The sequence below is a fragment of the Etheostoma spectabile genome, chromosome 5, assembly GCF_008692095.1.
Source record: "Etheostoma spectabile isolate EspeVRDwgs_2016 chromosome 5, UIUC_Espe_1.0, whole genome shotgun sequence".
Lineage (NCBI taxonomy): Eukaryota > Metazoa > Chordata > Actinopteri > Perciformes > Percidae > Etheostoma > Etheostoma spectabile.
This window is the reverse complement of record NC_045737.1, coordinates 20,148,801-20,166,374: the sequence shown is the minus strand read 5'-3', so window position 1 is coordinate 20,166,374 and position 17,574 is coordinate 20,148,801. Positions and strand designations below refer to the sequence as shown.

The following is a 17,574-nucleotide window of genomic DNA, read 5'->3' as shown; positions in this document are numbered from 1 at the left end:
GGAGCCTCATCCAACTTGAAAATGACCTCCTGGTCCTCTCTGATGTCCATATTTGATATGACACTAAAATTGTCGGTGGAAAAGGTAACTGACTGTCCCTTCTGAACCAGTAACCCAGTGTTGTTGCCGACCTTCAAGAAAGGCTCATGTGCACTGATGTCTAAAAGACTTGATATAAAATGTTTTCCATCTGAGACAAAGAGCACAAACCTGCCAGTGCTCACACCTTTATGAATGAACAACACTCGCTTTTCTTCCAAATCCTTCTGTTGAAACTTGAACAGCCGATGAGTAGTGTCATTAACCAACACTAGGTCTCCCATCGGGATTCCACGTCGAGTGTAAATCAACTGGCCATCATCAAAATCAGAGTCTGCATCATGATAACGCAAATCCTCTATAGTAAGTAACTTCTGTCCATCCCTAACTACATGGAAAACCTTATCAATAACACGTACTGGCTTTTGGTCATTTAATAGTTGAATAGATATGTTGAATATTCCTTCTTTGGAGCCAATTTCATCTTCTGCGATGGAGGATTTGAAACCTTCGCTGGTGGAGGCAATGAAAGTGAACTCATCGTGAGTCGTTTCACTGTCATCATGGATGTACATTATCCGTTCCTCTAATATATCCTGGTTATTAAAGGTTAAGATGTTGTCGTAGCTAGCATTGGAATTTGACTGACTAATACGGACTAGCTTCCCATGTTTGGGACTGCTTATGACTGTGTAGTACATATCCTTTGTACTCAAAGTCTCTGCAAACAGGTCATCTTTCATTATAAGTTTACTTTCTCCCTCCAGAAGTGAGAGTCCACCGTTTCTCATAAACACACTGTTGACATCAGCTTTAATGGAAAACCGGAAATCATAGTTTTGTGACTGAGCATGTTTAGAAACCAGCTGAAATTTGAACCTGTCACTTGTATCTTCATAAGGTCTGTCGACTAGCTCGTAATGTATTTTCAGATCTGTTACATCTCTTTGACTAAAGGTTGAATTCTTGCTCAAGACTGTGGTGTCGCGCAGGAGTTTCCCTTTCTTTGGTGTGGTGAGTACCCGAAAATAAAGGTCATCCTCTGAGAGGGTCACACCTTCAGCTGTGGCAAAAAGATACTCTGAGTCCAGTGTCACTTTCCTAACTTTATTCATGTCTATCATAACATTTCTCAATAGGTGGTACTTTACCCACTTCACAGTGATTGGGAAGAGTATTTCAGTGGTTTCCCTTGCAGCCACATTAACTTTGCTCTTAAAGTAATCAGTGACATTGGATGTCTGGATTTCTTGAAAAGTGCTAACATATCTCAGGCGCTCTTTTTCTAGAAGCCTTTGGGAAAAGGAGTCAGTAGGCCTCCATTCACCGCTTGAGTGAAGTCTCTGGAGTTCTCCAAACTGGGGGGGTTCAATGATATCATACCGGATGTCTATAACTTGTTTCACAGCATTGGTTTGTACAGCCAGCTGCTTTGAACCAAGTATAGCTGTCTCTCCTTGAATGATCTGAAGGCCTGTGTTGTTAGCAATTTTATACTCCAGTGCTACAGCCATGACCCTTAGAACCACAGTATTGCTGACCTTTTCCCCATCACCAACTCTAAGAACTATCCTTGAGTTTCGAACTCCTGTGTGGACATAGCACACCCTCAGTTCCTCCAAGTCTAAATATGAGAATGAGGTCACTGCCTTGCCAGGGTTGTTTTCAATTTCTAAATATCCTGCATCAGCATTTAGGCTCCCAAGCACAGAGAATACAAGGTCGGTGTAGCTGCTGTCAATGTCTGTGGCTTTCAAAACATCAGTGGTGAGGCGTTTCTTTGTGTTCTCCAACAAGACAAAGAGGTTTCCTTCAGGGAGACTCAATTCAGGTGCATCGTTGGTGGGTGTCACAGTAATATTATAGCGGTACAACTTGTTGCCCTTCAGATAATCAGGAACTTGCTTTCTACTGCTAGAATAAATTGAAAACATGAAGAAGTCATCTGGTTCCTCTGATCCTCCATGGATATACATCACTCGTCCATGCCAAAGGTCCAACATGCTAAAGGTGTTCTCCTCTTGGTCCTGATCAACATCAAGCCTTATCTGACCACGAATTGGCTGCTCCTGAATTCGGAACATAACCTGAGACTGTCTAATCCCAAGTTTCTTGAAGTCCAAGAATACCTTGATGTGTTTGGCCTCAAGAGATGCTCGACCACCTTCCTGGACCACAAGGTCTTTGACCTGCACAAAATTTGAGCTATACTTTTTGTCCAAGCCCCTTGCAATGGTGGACATATAAAGTGATGGTGGTGGTGTCACCAAGGGAAAGAAGGATCCTGGAGCACCTGTTGGAATCACAGTGGTCAATAATTCAGGTTCTTTCTCTGGCTCACAGCCATCTGAGATATCCTTGGTGACTACAGCATTGGAGAGACCTGTTTTCACTCCGTTGACTTCAATGTTCTTCAAACATCCTTTAAAGGAACCTCCTCTGACACGCTTTCCAGATACAGAGACAAGCCCCACCTTCCTGACTTCAGATCTGGTGCTGTCATCGATACCTCCAACAAAAAGATAACCTTTAAAATGAAGCCCTTTTGAACGAGAGCTAATGCTACTTTTCACTATCTCTCCATCAACAGTAAGCTCAAGGCTTTTGGAACTAAAATGCAACTTGATGGAATGCCATTTCCTGTCATTTATGAATGTAAGGGATCGAAGCTCAGTTATGGTTCCACCTTTCCCAACAATGGCCACTGGCAAACCTTCCTGAATCTCTACAGCCAGAAAGTCCCCCTCTCTGGCTGAATTGTAAAGGACAATTCCCTCTTTGGCTGAAGTGTGCACAACACACTCGAATATCGCTTCCTGCTGGGTGTTCCAGGTTGGAAGAGAAATGTAAGCCCTGGAGCTAAAGAAGCTGATAGGGTCCTCCTCGGTCGCAAAGAATTGGGGACTACAGCCTAAAGACACCTCATGGACATTCTTGAATCCTGTGTATGGCCTCAGTGATGACAACAAGTCTTGTTCATTAAAAATCACCTCGTCCATGCAGCCTCGGAAGCCGATTGGATCCCTGGGGAGGTAAAGTCTGTCCAGGCCTCCAGAGCCTCCAACATAAAGACCATCCAAAATCTCAAAATCATGATGGGAGCTTTGTGGCATCTTTGCACCCGTGTGCGAGTTCTTGTCTACAGTCAGAGTGACATTGTGCTGCACATGGCGAACCTCCACAGAGTGCCAGGCCAAGTCGTTAAGCTGGATGCCTCTCTCTGACTGCAGGATTAGTTCCCTCGATCCAAGATCAAGTTTCAGCTAAGACAAAAAACAAAACAACTGGATTAGAAAATATGTTATATTACAGAAATAAAAGGTTAATCCTCATACTGATCTAAGCAGCAATTTTATTTTATTTCAGGCTTATATTAGAATAGATGTTTTTTTTTGATGTCCCACATTCAAATATGATAGCTGTTACACTAGTGACGTGCTTCTAGGAATGGCAGTGTTGGTCCGTTGGTACACCATTTTGGTCCACACTGAAATACTTTGAGAACTATTAAATGGATTGGCATGAAATTTTGGTACAGACATTTATGGTACTTAGAGGATGAAGCCTACTGGCTTTGGTGATCCCCTTACTTTTCTTCTTGAACAACCATTGTTTTTTTTGTTTTTTTTCTTAGTAACATTTCTGACAACTACTGCATGGATTGCCATTAAATGTTGTACAAATATACCCAGAGCATGAATCCTGATGAGTTTGGTGATGACCTTCTTTCCAGCGCCATCATAAGGTTTGTCTTGACAACTTTTGGATGGATTGCCATTCAATTTTGGTAGACATTCATGACCCCCTCAGGATGAATTATGGTGGTCCTTTAATTTTTCAACTACAGCCATTACCAGGTCACGCTAAATATCACTAAGATGGCGCCGCTTGTGTGGCAGCTCGTTACAGCAGCTCTGCAGTTTTATACATCTTTTTAGTGTTTTTTACAGTGTCTTTGTCTTTTGTTATTTTTCCGTTGTCACTATCGACACTTTAAGCAAGTGTGCAGCTATGGATGTTCATATTGTTACGTTTGTAGCTTGTCTCTTGCTGCTTTTGGAACTTTTTGGCACAGCTAATGTATTTTTTTTTCTTTCTGCTGCTGTAATAACAGAATTTTCCCCGTTGTGGGATGAATAAAGTATGATCTAATCATCTAATCTAATTGTACCCACAAAACATCAGCATGTTAGCATTGTCCATACAAGCAGGTTAGCATGTTCAGTAATTAGCTCAAAACAGAGTACAACCTTACAGTGCCTCTACAATAGCGGTAGACTCTTGGTGAAACATTCCTAAATAGGTTGCTACTGGTTGGTTTGATTATGAAGACATTATTGTAAAAAATAATGTTTTTATAAAAATGAATATAACATTACAAATGCAAAAATAATATGCAGATTCTTAAAATATTGTACTTGAATCAAATGATATAATTGTTTCTATAACTTATGACATTGTGACTTATGAGAATTAAATTATCAAGTGTAGACATTGTGACACCTGGAAAGGAAAACACAGGATTTAGACTGCTCCTGTTCCATGATGTCACCCGCTGTAATAACAGTGAGCTTTTCTGCAATTTAAAGCAGGAAGAGAACTATCATCTCTTTGCTTTCAACTATGTCCACAGAGCATCATGTCACCATCTCAAACTAATGCTGCATTTAGATGATGTGCTTGTCAAGGCTTGCCGCTGAGTCCCTGCTATTCATGCACGGATTTCCAAGGAGCAACGCTCATGTCTGACTCATGGAATGAGACCCCAAGCCTGGGGATAAGTGAACAAAAAAACTGGTGCCAGTTTAAGGAACAGGGACAAGCAGTTCCCTCCAATGGAACACAGTCGTCAATTCATTTTCAGCAGCACAAGTCTGACACAAATAGAAGCTTAGAGACAAGAATTTCTCAAACTTGATTCACAAAGCTATAATGCATATCTCGGAAGTTTGTGTGTTTCCTATGAATGTGTTTGCCTATTAAAAAGCCTCTACAATATGTCTGCCTATTTTGTATGCTGATTTAGCCTGTCAGAGCTGCATACAGGATGCTTCAGATGAATAGTGTGGCTATATTAGCCTTTTTTTTACTACTAGCACACAACTTTAGTTCAAGCTGACTTCTCATATTTTTTCTAACCTGGTAATTTAAACGTATTCTACTATGGAATTTAGTGCCAAGAGAAATAGAGAGATACACTCTCTGTGTCTGATAATCCTTATTAAATATTACCAGTTTGAAATTAAATACATAATGCTTTTCAACTAACTAAGCCTTGAATTGACCAAAAGGCACTCTAGTCACTGAGCAGACACATTTATGTCTGCACAGACGGACAGTATGTGACAGTGTTTATGACAAAGGGATTGGACAAAGGAAAGAATAGCTTCTTTATAATATATCCAATTTAATCCAATCCAATCCACTTTATTCATATAGTACGACTTTAACAAACACAAGGTTTCCAAAGTGTTGCACAAAAGGATAATACAGAATACATAGATAACACAATAAAAGCATAATAAAAAGATGAGGTACCAAATATAAAGATTAAAGCAATAAAATAAAAATAAAACAACTGAAAAGCACTGCCAGCATACGGTAAAAATATACAAGTATACACATAAGATCAACACTCTACCTGGTGTTAAAAGCCAATAAAAAGGGGTTTTAAGAAGAGTTTTAAAATGAGTCAGAGAAGAGGCCTGTCTCATGTGCAGGGGCAGCCCATTCAAAAGTTTTGGAGCTGCAACGACAAATGCTCGGTCCCATCTGAGCTTAAGCCTATCTTTAGGCACCGTCAGGAGCAGCTGGTCAGCTGACCTGAGAGATTGGCTGGGAATATAGTATATACCACATATAAAGAGCAATAATAATGAAATGATTGGTCAATTAATCATTTGGTTTTTCAACAGAAAATCAATCATTTTTGTAATTTCTTAAGCAGCTTCTCAAATATAAGGATTGCTGCTTTGCTCTGATTTGTAACATTCTAAATCGATTGAAAAACAAGACATTTGAAGATGCCACTTTGGGTTCTGGGAAGTTGTGATGAACATAAAAAAAGACATTTCATGGACTAAAAATTAATTCATTAAAACAATTATTTAATATAAAAAATATTCATTAGTTGCAGCCCTATGTTACATTATATTATGGAGTGATTATAGTACCAGAAAGTAAGTGCAGAGGCAGACACTACTACTGTACAATATACAGTTTGACCACACAATAATCACTTGATTATTCAAATACAGTAACACACAGATTAGCTGCTTTCATAATCTCTTAGTTTCCACTGTGACTGGTATGGAGTTAACGTTCACACAACACAGTCTTGTCTGCTTGTTTTACTGTGTTGAGAGACTGACACTGTCAACTGTGATGGAGCCACAGCTTACGGTGATCAGTGTGTGTGTGTGTGTGTGTGTGTGTGTGTGTGTGTGTGTGTGATGTATCTTTATATGAGGTCAAGCACAAAGATCTGTGTGTATTGCATGCCTGTACATATGTGCACATGTGTGTGCTCATGTATGCATCAATACATATGCTCAAGTGCTGGGGCCATGGATGTACCCACCTGCAGGCGACCAGCATGGAGCTCTAGTAAGAAGTAGTCAGTCTGGCCAGCAGCAAGAAACAGCAGGCCGTTGGTGCTGGAGGTTCGAAAGCGAATGCGGAGCGTGTTATGGTCGGACGACTCCGTTGCCTTCAGCTGTACAAAGCCGTCGCCATAGAAAGAAGCTGGAGAAAGAGAGAGAAAGAAGGATATATTAAAAAGAAATACAAAAAAACTAAGATGAGAGTATGTATAGTATGTGTTTAAATGTGGTGTTCACTGTGTCTTTTGCAGCCTGTTAAATTTACACTTAACACACTGCGTAGGAACAGCAAACACAGAACAAGTCAAGTCAAGCAAAGTGGTCTTAAAATAGCCAACATGTGACATTTAGATATAAAAGTCGGGCTAATTATCATCTTGGTTGTTCTTTATAAGTGGAGCAGAGCCTGTGTATTTTGAAAGCATGCACACACACACACACACATGGAGCAGAGCCTGTGTATTTTGAAAGCACGCACACACACATTACCTCACCTGCATCTCTGTTGAGTTAAGCCTTCCTGGTGGGCCTGTTGTATTTGTACTTCATGTGCTCAACCATAGTGATTTACATGCCTTCAAGTATGGCAATTATGAAGCACTAGAGCTGTACATATAGAATAATAAGCACCTTTAGGACGAAACAAATCCTGTGCATTGAGACAGAATTGCAGGTATATGATTTTGCTCGTTTGTAGTTTTAAAAGAAAGTTGTTCATGGACTGTCCAAAACCATAGGAATGACTACTGAATTTAAAAAGGTATTAGACTTTAATGCCACAACAGCAGTATACAAACTGAAGCAGAGGATGTGGAGCTGAGGACGGGGGAGACAGACATGTTTGGGCCTGCCCTAGCCTGACAGGAACCTTCAACCTGAACATGAAAGGCTTCGACATCTTCAAATTGTCCATGGCCTCCACAAACAACGTGGAGGACCGACCCAGCTGTTTCTTCTACCTCACATCCCAGCCTTCTGTGAGAGAAACATGTTTATCACACATCTGATGTATTTGTGGTTTGTGTCCCCAGGTCAAGAACAGAGTACTGCTAATGGGCCCGAGTGACTCACTGGGAAAGCTAGATAAAGTTAATGTGAGTTAATGCATTGTTGTTACTCCTAGAAGGGTTAATGCACTAATAGGTAGTTTGCCTGAATAAATCCAATCTGTATGGACTGTGCAGTAAATGAACACCATTAAACCAGTAAAGCATGTAAATTAGCCCTTCAGCCAAATCAACAGTCATCAGGAGCTAATTGCTGAGAGCCAAACAACTGTATCAATCCACCTCAGTGTATCAAACATAACATGCACCCTGTGGAAACACATCCAAAACGCAAAAGCAATATGTCAAATAACTAAATCAATTTCTGCTTTTGTATCTCGGAGACGTTGCTCTGAACGTATCCGTTTTTTGTCTTCTAGATGGAAATGATGTTATGCCACATCTCAACTTGGCACATTAAGAACTTGAGATGACATGCAGCATCATTTTACATACATGTTTTGTTATACAGTTTAAATTTGGCTCATATGTCAGAGTAACCTACTGTTCTTTTTATCTGTTCTAGTTTATCTTAACAAACAAATTGTGATATTTTGTAGGGGTGCAACTAAGAAATGGAGCTCAGCCCAAATTCTTTCACAAAGACCTCTAAAAACCTTCAATCGCCACAATCTCTTCCTTAAACTATTCAGCTGTTTCACTTTTCAGTAAACCAACCAAAATTGCTCACGAAATCTATGATCCAATCACAGCACAACATCCTGCTTTAAATGTCTTCTCTTGTTGCTATCAGCTGTCTTTTCAGGCAAACGTGCAACCCTCCTCTTCCCCTTCCCCCTCTGGTCATCATCAACCACGTCAACCTGAGTCCCTTTCCGGCGGACAGCTCCTTCGTTCGGTCTCCGGGTTCCTTCTCCAGCATCACCAGTGTCTAGGTTCCATCGGGGAACTCTGACTCTGTACACTTTATATTATGTACAATAAATACTTGCATATCTGCAACAAAGTCTCTCCTGATTGAATTACTTTCATAATCAATTTTTTGCTGATTGTTTTCTCGATTCATCTTGTTGTCTATAAGATGGCAGAAAAAAGTTATTAAAAAAAAGAATTAAAAATCACAATTTCTTTCCATCACAATAACCTAAATTCCGGTCTTCAAATATTAAAGTCCAAAACCCAAAGACATTTAGTCTACCAACAAATAAGACAAAGGAACGCAGAATAATTGTTCAACTGATTTTGCATGAGAAATTAATTGGTTATCAAAATGATGCCTTTTCTTTCAATCGACTAATCAATTAAGCAACTAATCCTTGCACTCCTCTAATCCTCAATCCTCTAATAGTATCATAAATAAAAAATAAAAAACACAATAATAAACCATAGCTGTAAAACAAAATGTGCACGCATTTTGACCAATACTCATTCATTTTGTTTATACCAATTATATACTGTACATAACACAATAATGCATGACATCCAGTTTTCTTCCATAACAAGTAGCTAAACATTTTTTTTCAATGAACTTCACATGGTTGTCTCCATCTCATATTTCCCACTGTAGTCAGCTTCGGAGCTTATTTGTGCACACCCACAAAACAGCACTGTTTTGCACTAACTCACACAGACATATTTCTTGGGACCAGTCTGAATAATCAAGTAAAGGGCAAACACAAGCTTGAACAATTATTAAATATATGTTAAAAACCTACCCTCCAATTGCTTACTTTCACCAAAGATTCCCCTATACCTGCTGATATACAGTACCTATTATTTATTTATAAATAAAATGCTCCCTTCAGAGAAAAAAAGTATTTTTCAATTGCAGTTATTCCTATTGTTTGTTTAAATCCAATTAACTGTCATTAACAGACCAATCAGGTCATGTGTAATGTGCCTTTTAGCAGCGGTTTACTACAGCTGAAAATAAAGTCATTGATTGGCCCACAGGCACACACAGCATGACTTATCCTTACTCGGACCCCTTGTCCTTTCTTATTTAGACGTCATGGTAATTCATCTGACTGGATCTGTGTGCATAACAGGGAGGAAGCATTCTTGAAAAACTAGCCAAGAGGAATGCATTGATATTTTTTCCTTAAATGCACAAGAATGGACATGCATGCTCAATTGTATTTTGCCGATGTCACAGTGACGTTAAAGTTGTATGATTGAACGTCATGTTTGGTTAAAACAAAAAGGTTTTTCCCACAGTTCACCTTCTTATAGGGAACTGTATTCTTGGAAAGCTGTAATAAAATGTTTCAGCTTTTTTTTGACATACTCACATGCTGAAACATGGACATGTTTGGGGGGTATGTTAATGAAAGAGCACAGTCTTCTACCAGAAAAAAATACACATAAACATAGCCGTGTACACCTGACTGTGTGCCTAAAGAAGCAGAAACAGGAGGTGTTTGGGAGGTTGTTCTGTAATCTACATGTCTGCAGGGGCAGTTGCTGTGCGTCAGGGACATTTTTTTGGGTGAGATTTCACAAACCCCTCTTTCGACAACAAAGCCAGTGACCTTTTAGCGAACACCCGTTTACAGTTAATTTGAGGGGTGAGACCAGTGCTTGTCACTGCCTGTGTGCCAATTTATACAACAGATCCGAGATGCAACTTGACTGAAGTGCCTCTTTGGGTTTTTGTTGACTGTCATGCTACTCTGTCGCTGATGCATTGTCAGAGGCTGGAACGTGGATGTTTTAGCAAAGGCTTGTTTCATAATTCCAAGGGAATACATGCATTCTGACATGCATTGAAGTAAAACAATTGTCTATACTGTAGTTATTTTCAATGATAGATATGTGAGAGTGAGCCACGGTAAAATAATTCCTGATTATCCCCAGGGGCAAAGCCTGGTTCACTGCTGACTTTAGATGACACATGCATTGGATCAAATCAACCAGAAAGGCTAATGAACGACCACATGAATGTAAATAATGTACATCTAAAGCTGTGACTCCCTAACCCCCGACGCCATAGATCTTTCAATGCAGCAACAACTGTCCATTTCTTGATTTCATTTGAGTGTGCTATAGTCACAGTCAGACTGTTATTTCAGTGCATCAGAGTCCCGCTTCTGGTGCTTCCATATGACAAGATGAGAGCAATGCATATATGTGTGCACAGGTTATCCAAAGTAATTTATCATAATAATTTATTAAGAGAAATACCGATGTGATTGAGCCTCATTCATTTGAGTAAATCAGAAAAAAAGCTAAAACTGACTTTCTGTTGTTGTTGTTGTGAATTAGTTATTAACATTGCAGCCAAATAACCGACCAGCCAGACCTCATTCACAATGTATTCAATTCTGTTGAGGTCAACATTTAAAGACCTGTGAAACCCTACAGCAGCTCAACATCACGCACAGCACACATTTAACAATTCTCTGTATGCTGATACTACATTAAGCCTGATACAGAAATAGTACTGTAGCCTACTATGAAATAAATCACAGCCAGCTAAAAAGGCTACAAGACCATTTGTTATGACCCCTGAAGTGGTAGCCTGTAATTCTCTACGCAACGTTAGCCTTCAGCCGGGAACTCCTATCCCAACCACCTGGAAGAAACTCGTCAAAGCTAAGTAATACAATGATTCGGTTACAGTATTAACAAATCGGAATTGAAGCACCTTCAAATGAGTTTATCTCACGTTTGTTTTCATTGAAAAAGGAGTCAAAAAGTTGTTACCTCCCGACGCCAGCTCCACCAAAAGCGACCACCAAAGCAGACCACGGAGCCACAACTCCTTCTGGGTGTTTTTCACAACAGAGTCCATCTTTCTTCTCCCGGTGGAAAACACGAATGTTAGAGGGCATGTACGGTTACATATTTACAGACCTGGTTTTACTTCTCTTTACGCTTCGGCAAGTACAGTCAAACACAACAGTTGTGTGTGTGTGTGTGTGTGTGTGTGTGTGAAGCTATGCAGCAGAGAAGAACCTGAACTGAGACGCCGATGTAGGTCTTCGCTAAACTCCGCCTCGACTGTGTGTGTGTGTGCGTGTGTGTGTGTGTGTGTGTGCGTGTGTGTGTGTCTGTGTGCGTGTGTGTGTGTTTGCGTGCGCGCGCGAGTGAAACGTATGTTAGTTTTCCAAACAAAAGATGTAAAAAGAAGGAGGGGGGGAATTGTTGGCCACCTCCATTGATCAGATTACGGCAGGCCTACCTTGCTAGCTATAAAAAGATATACATTTAATGTGGAAATTCCTCCACATTTGGCCAGGTTAATTCGTGGATAAATTTAACTGCAATGTTTGTATTATTATGCAATGTATTATTTTGGTTATATCCTCCGTTTACATTTTATTTTAAACCCTCAAAAACGTTTTTCAAAACTTTTAATTTGAGCTAATCCTTTCCTATTAAGGGTGTTTTAATGGGACCGGTGCATGATTTAACAGCTTTTATCCCTTAAACAGACTTCAATTTGGCAATGAAATCCACGGATTCACCCCGACGTTTTGATATTGATGGCTAAATAAATATTGTTCTGTAAATCAATATGTATATACATGTTATGGTAAAACCCATTTAAAAAAAGTTGTAGATTAGATTAAATAATGTAAATAATGTAAATCAACAAGGTCCAGGGTGCTTCAGTCAGATGATTGAAGGTGCTCTCTGGGGTTGGGAATTCAATTAAGTATAGAAAAAGGGAAAATCCAAGGCACAGTTTTTTTAAATTGTTTTTAAAAAAGTCTTTATTTTACTGGCCATTTCATAACAAACAATTCCATAACTACTGGCTGTTTCATGACAAGCAATTTAACTAATTTGACTAATTGGTCCACACAAATAGGTATATTGTTCGTCTGGGAAGCACACCTTGAAGAAGGCGGTCTGTGCCGCTATGCGTGGGTTACTTCTTTCTATGTCTTTTACATTTTTCTATTATGAAATAGCCAGTAAAATTAAGGCTTTTAAAATTATTTTGAAGAAGAGTACCTTGGATTTCTTTTTTTTCTATAAATAATGTGACTTCCAATTATGCCAAGTCCCAGCAGGAGACTGCAGCCATAGAAAAGATCTTTCCTATATTGGAAAATGTATAGTTAAATGCTCCGTTGTTTAGACTTGATCTGTGAGAGATTTGTAGTCAATAAAGAAAAAAGGCAAACAAATTGTTAGTTCCTATATGTAGGTTTAATGTGTCTGAGATCAATAAATAGTTATTCAAGAAAAATTATTACAATAAATCCAGAAAAAGGTTTCATTTTATAAAAACGTGCAAGTTAATGAATCCAAATATCAAAGCAACGTCAGTAGTACTGTATATAGTTGGCAAAAAAAGAGGTACGGTCTAGACCTGTTTTTTTATGAAAAGCGCAATGAGATAACTGTTGTTGTGATTTAGCACTATCTCAATAAAATTGAATTGAACTTCACACAAGAGTTTATATCAAAAACCAATCAGACTGCTGGATTTACTCAATTACAATCTGTTCAAAATATAAATACTTATGATGGAATCACAATCAAGTTAAAATCAAGGCTTAATATAATTCAGTGTGAGGTATTAGAGCAGATACTGTAAACAAAGTGTATGGCACAATCATTAAAATATTAGTGACGAATGGAGGTTTTTCTGATGCTCTGAAGGGTCGTCAGCAGGTTCCCAAAAGTTTTCTGTACTCATGTTTGATGCAGCTGTAGATGCAATGGTAGAAGCGCCTGTCTGACACCATGAGGTCGGTGACAATCTCAGTGTGGTCAACTCTGGGCAGCAGGTAGAGCGACACCTTTATGGACAGCGTGCTGAGGAGATCAGAGAGCTTTATGGAAGATTCAAAAGGAACGATAATGTCATTGGTCCCGTGGAGCAAAACGAACGGCGGCACTCTGGCAGAAATGGAAACAAGAGAATATTGTGCATGAAAAATGTTGTACTGAATAACAGACGCAACAGATTTCTTGAAGATCATTGAAGACTCTTGTTGTGTTTATTTTGATATTTTTTCTCTATTAATGGATAAGGCACCAGCCATTGGAACTACGCCTGAATATGAATTCTCTACATTATTTGTGTGGACATCTATGTACTATAGATTGCCCTGGAATGATTACTGTGTGTGTGTGTGTATATATATATATATATATATATGTTATGGTTACTATAGAGGGGTTCTATTGAAGTTCAAGCTCTATCTATAAACATGTGAATTAATTTTATGTGCGTGTGCCTGATTTCATGTGGAAGTTGTTGATTGGTGCACAAAAAACAGTCTTCCCCTATAAAAGATGGCTTCTCAGGATGTAACACCATTTGTCTTCTTGTCTCACCTGTTCAGTTTGTCCTGGCTCAACGTCTTCAGCAAGTGTGTTGGTGAGTAGTACGGGAAGTTCTCCACTCCATTCATGGCTTTATGCATGGTGGAGACATATTCGACTGCCCGCATCCGCTCATGCTCATAATGGTCCATGATGTTGTACACGCCACTCAGACCTGTCCGGAAAAATATGACAGATTAACTGAAAAGAATTCTGGCAATCAATTTTTCGGAAAATATGAAAGAGGCAGATGTTTAAAGTCCTACTGTGAACACTTCACTGCCCTTAGATCATAGCAAAAGCAGTAAAAAAAATGTCAACAATTCAGAAGCCACAGAATTATCTTTGTGACACACATACATTTATTAAACTTGAGTTTATTTTAGCACAAAACATGGTTGCAATTGTCACTGATGCTCTGTACATAAAATCCTTACCAATGACTCCTCTTATTGCCAGTGTAATGTCCCTCAGCTTGCTGGCCTCTAAGAAAAGCTCCTCTCTTGCATCAATGAGAAACAGAGTGGTCAGTGCACACAAATGTGCACCCGCTGAATGGCCTATTAAAACTATGTTGTCCTATAAATGACAAAAAAAACATGACAACATGTGTAATTACATTATTTAAAGTGAACGCTGGATCAATGTGGATAAGTACCCTCCAACAAAACAATATTATTTTAGCTTGTCCATGATATGAGTTTAAACTGTGAGCTTAAAGGACCCATGACATTGCTTTAATATAAATCATTTTTTCTGCATGATAAGGGATTTTGGTAAATAGGGATAATATAGGAAATGTTCATCTAAAACCTACCTGCAGGTTTAAATGATCTTTAGGAACATTTAAAAGATTTCCAACTTTTGGGGGCTTAAAATAAGTGGTCAATCTTGCCATCAGAATCTGAAAGTTTTCCTCAATTTCCAAAGAATCCTTGATATAATATCTTATACTTATCTTACTTGAATACTAAGACATTTCTTACTTTGTCAAAGTTGAACTTCTCACCACTTTCTTGGGCCCAAACTAAGCAGTCAGCAATATCTTGGACCATCCCTAAAACGTTCCCCTGGCAAAGAGATGAAACAAGCAGTCAGTTAAGATACCACAGTACCATTTATAATGAAATGTCTTATCTACCATTTGAGTTACTGCAGTGTAATTCTTACTTGTTTATAAATATGAAAAATACTGTTCCTATCACAGTGACACTCTGAATTTGTTGAATAAATCTTTAATCCAATAAGACAACAGAGTGTTGTTCTAAAGATTTTACCTTTGGATAGGTGAAGTAATCAGGACAAATGACAGCTGCATTCAGTTCTTCGGCCATCTGCCTCGCAAGCAAACAGTAAATGGATCTATCTCCGGAGCCCCATGCGCCTCCATAGACGAAAACCACCAGCGGTGCAGGCACATCTTTAGATATGCCCATGTTTGAAGGGTGGTACAAGTCCAGCTTGTTGCTTCGGCGGCCAAATTTGATTCCCTTTGTGTCCAGACAGACAAAACTGTAAACTCTGACACAATTTGTAGGTATTGCATAACAAATGTTCCATTGAGTTAAAGTGATGAATGCTGAGACAAACATAACATTAAGATTATTTCATTTTAATATTTACTAAAATGTCTAGCCCCTGCCATGGAACGCCACATACTTATAACTTTTCCTTTCTAACTTATCGTTAACACACCTTTTCATAATGCTTACGGTTTTCGTCATTCTTGTACCATGACTTCCACTGAAAGTAAAGTCTCCCATATTGCAGATATTTAAGAGTTTCCAGCACAGCTTTGGTCAAACAGTATATTCGCCTGAAGGAGAGGCCAAACATGAAAAAGGAGATTAAAAAACGGACTCTTCCTAATGAGTAAAACAAATACAGATCTACAGTATTTGGTAAGTTACCTTGGTTTTAGGGCTTCTATGTACTTCTTATATCCAGGCTTGTTGGGCCAGCCATAAATCCATTGGGTAGCTAGAGAGATGGAGTATGGGAGGCCCACCAACAGGACGCCCACCAACACAGGCAGTGACATGTGGTATTTTAACCCTGACCTTCAGAAGTAAAAAGAAAATACATTAATATATTTCTCTTTCAAAAGTAATATAACTTAATGTTCTTCAAAATGTGCTCTTTGACAGGCTCTTACATGTTGTGGTCTGTCTGTCTTACCTACAAAGAAGAGAGAAACTTGTCATTGGTTATATTGCTACCAGATACAATGTTTAATAAATAATTTACTAATGTTTTATAGATCAATTATGAGGTATTAACAGATGGGTTGGCAGGTTGTGTTCATCTTCATCCATCTTTTTAGTTCATCATATAAAAGCTCCAATCGACCGTTTTAGGCTTTTAGAAAAATGCTGCAGAGCATCAAAATCCATTTGCAAATAAATTCTTAACATTTGCATTAAACGACCTGATGGATTGCTATTTTAAAAAGTTCTTACTTAATTAATCCTATTTATGATTCCAAATTAATTACTGAGTTTTGCTGTTGGCCTATTAGAACGTGAGACCACTGCCTTATTAACGTTTGTACATGCTTGACTGATGGCTAATAAGTAGAAATGAATTACACACTTATTACCTTTAATTAATGACTATTATTGACTTACCAGCCAGAGAAAATGTTCACAACCTGGCTACCCAAACGATATTTTAATTAATGGCTTATTTGGTTATCTATAGGACATTATTAAATGTTGTAAATGTATCACTAATAACGAAATTATGTAGCTATACAACTTTAACATTGGTTACTTAGAAAGTGGTGACGTTACCCAGTTTTCTTTACATGTACCAGTGCGCCCTCCAACGGGCCTTCACACAATAACACCGCTGCTTGTCAAAAGCTCCATCAGTGCTGCTTCATAGACATGTCTATGCTAGTACTCGGTTGAAAAATAACACACAAATCACATCATCCTTTGATAAGGGCTACCGACGTCGCATGATCAATTGATATTAGCTAGCTAGCTATGAGCTGCATTTGAATAAAAGCAATTAGCGTTACATGTTGCGGTCACCTGCTTTCACATTCTCGGTGTAGCTAGCTAACTACTACTACTAACTAGCTCTTTCAATTAGAACACGGTAATGTTAACGTACAAACGAAAGAACTGTTAGCAGTAAAGTTTTCTTAACGTTTACGTTAGATGTTTTGCAACACCGGAAGCCAGCAAAAACATACCAAAATATAATCATAGGTAGCATTTAATGCTGAAGCCCATGTCCCGATGTGGTTTGGTATTGCATTTTTTGACTCGGATGAAACGATGTGGTGGATAACCTCACGCGTTACCTGACTGTCCTCCAAGCCGTTGTCGGCCTCACGCATACAAAGTTACATCCGGTTGAGCGAGAGGAAAAAACTCCTTATCTTCCGTTTTAGTAAGGAAAACATGTAACTTCCGGTGTTCGTCAGGAGTACTAAACACATAGATTAAGCATAGTAAACAAAGTCGTATAGCCGTCTAGCTGATAAAAATTATAATACACAGATAATGTATGTCATCTATTTATTTATTATTTTGTGTACACACTGATGTGCCCACGTAAATGTAGTTTTGATGTGTCGGATTACACGGATTCTATCTTTTGATACTCAACTCAAAATCTCTGCACTGATA

General features: G+C 38.8%; 2 protein-coding genes across 3 annotated transcripts in view; both read right to left on the bottom strand.

Annotated features, from left to right (window-relative positions):
- cspg4ba (chondroitin sulfate proteoglycan 4ba) overlaps positions 1–11,668 on the bottom strand; it is a 31,099-nt gene extending 19,431 nt beyond the window's left edge. Inside the window, exons 1-3 of the mRNA XM_032515940.1 lie at positions 11,354–11,668; positions 6,620–6,783; positions 1–3,302 (exon numbers count right to left, since the gene is read on the bottom strand). The exon at positions 1–3,302 is cut by the window's left edge and continues 274 nt beyond it. Of these exons, the coding sequence (XP_032371831.1) occupies positions 1–3,302; positions 6,620–6,783; positions 11,354–11,441 (3,554 nt within the window). The 5' untranslated portion in view covers positions 11,442–11,668. The remainder of the gene's footprint in view (positions 3,303–6,619; positions 6,784–11,353) is intronic.
- A 1,121-nt stretch (positions 11,669–12,789) lies between these two features.
- On the bottom strand, positions 12,790–17,339 carry si:dkey-193c22.1 (probable isoprenylcysteine alpha-carbonyl methylesterase ICMEL2). Of its 2 annotated transcripts, none has more exons than XM_032515939.1 (9): positions 17,247–17,339; positions 16,089–16,111; positions 15,844–15,993; positions 15,629–15,749; positions 15,211–15,423; positions 14,920–15,003; positions 14,371–14,512; positions 13,946–14,108; positions 12,790–13,504 (listed from the first exon to the last, which is right to left on the bottom strand). In XM_032515939.1, exons 1-9 carry the CDS (start codon positions 17,280–17,282, stop codon positions 13,270–13,272), a joined length of 1,167 nt encoding a protein of 388 aa, XP_032371830.1. In that variant the 5' UTR covers positions 17,283–17,339; the 3' UTR covers positions 12,790–13,269. The 2 variants fall into 2 exon arrangements, with proteins under 2 accessions (XP_032371830.1, XP_032371829.1); XM_032515938.1 differs by having other exon boundaries at positions 17,136–17,320.
- Between the last annotated feature and the right edge of the window lie 235 nt (positions 17,340–17,574).

Bases quoted from the DNA above. Each gene is read 5' to 3' on its own strand.
- si:dkey-193c22.1 (XM_032515938.1), bottom strand. From the start codon at position 17,282: ATGCGTGAGGCCGACAACGGCTTGGAGGACAGTCAGGTAACGCGTGAG. The intron at 15,994-16,088 runs GTAAGAGCCTGT...TTACTTCTGAAG, and splicing joins AGACAGACAGACCACAACAT to GTCAGGGTTAAAATACCACA. The intron at 15,004-15,210 runs GTAAAATCTTTA...TCTCTTTGCCAG, and splicing joins ATTACTTCACCTATCCAAAG to GGGAACGTTTTAGGGATGGT.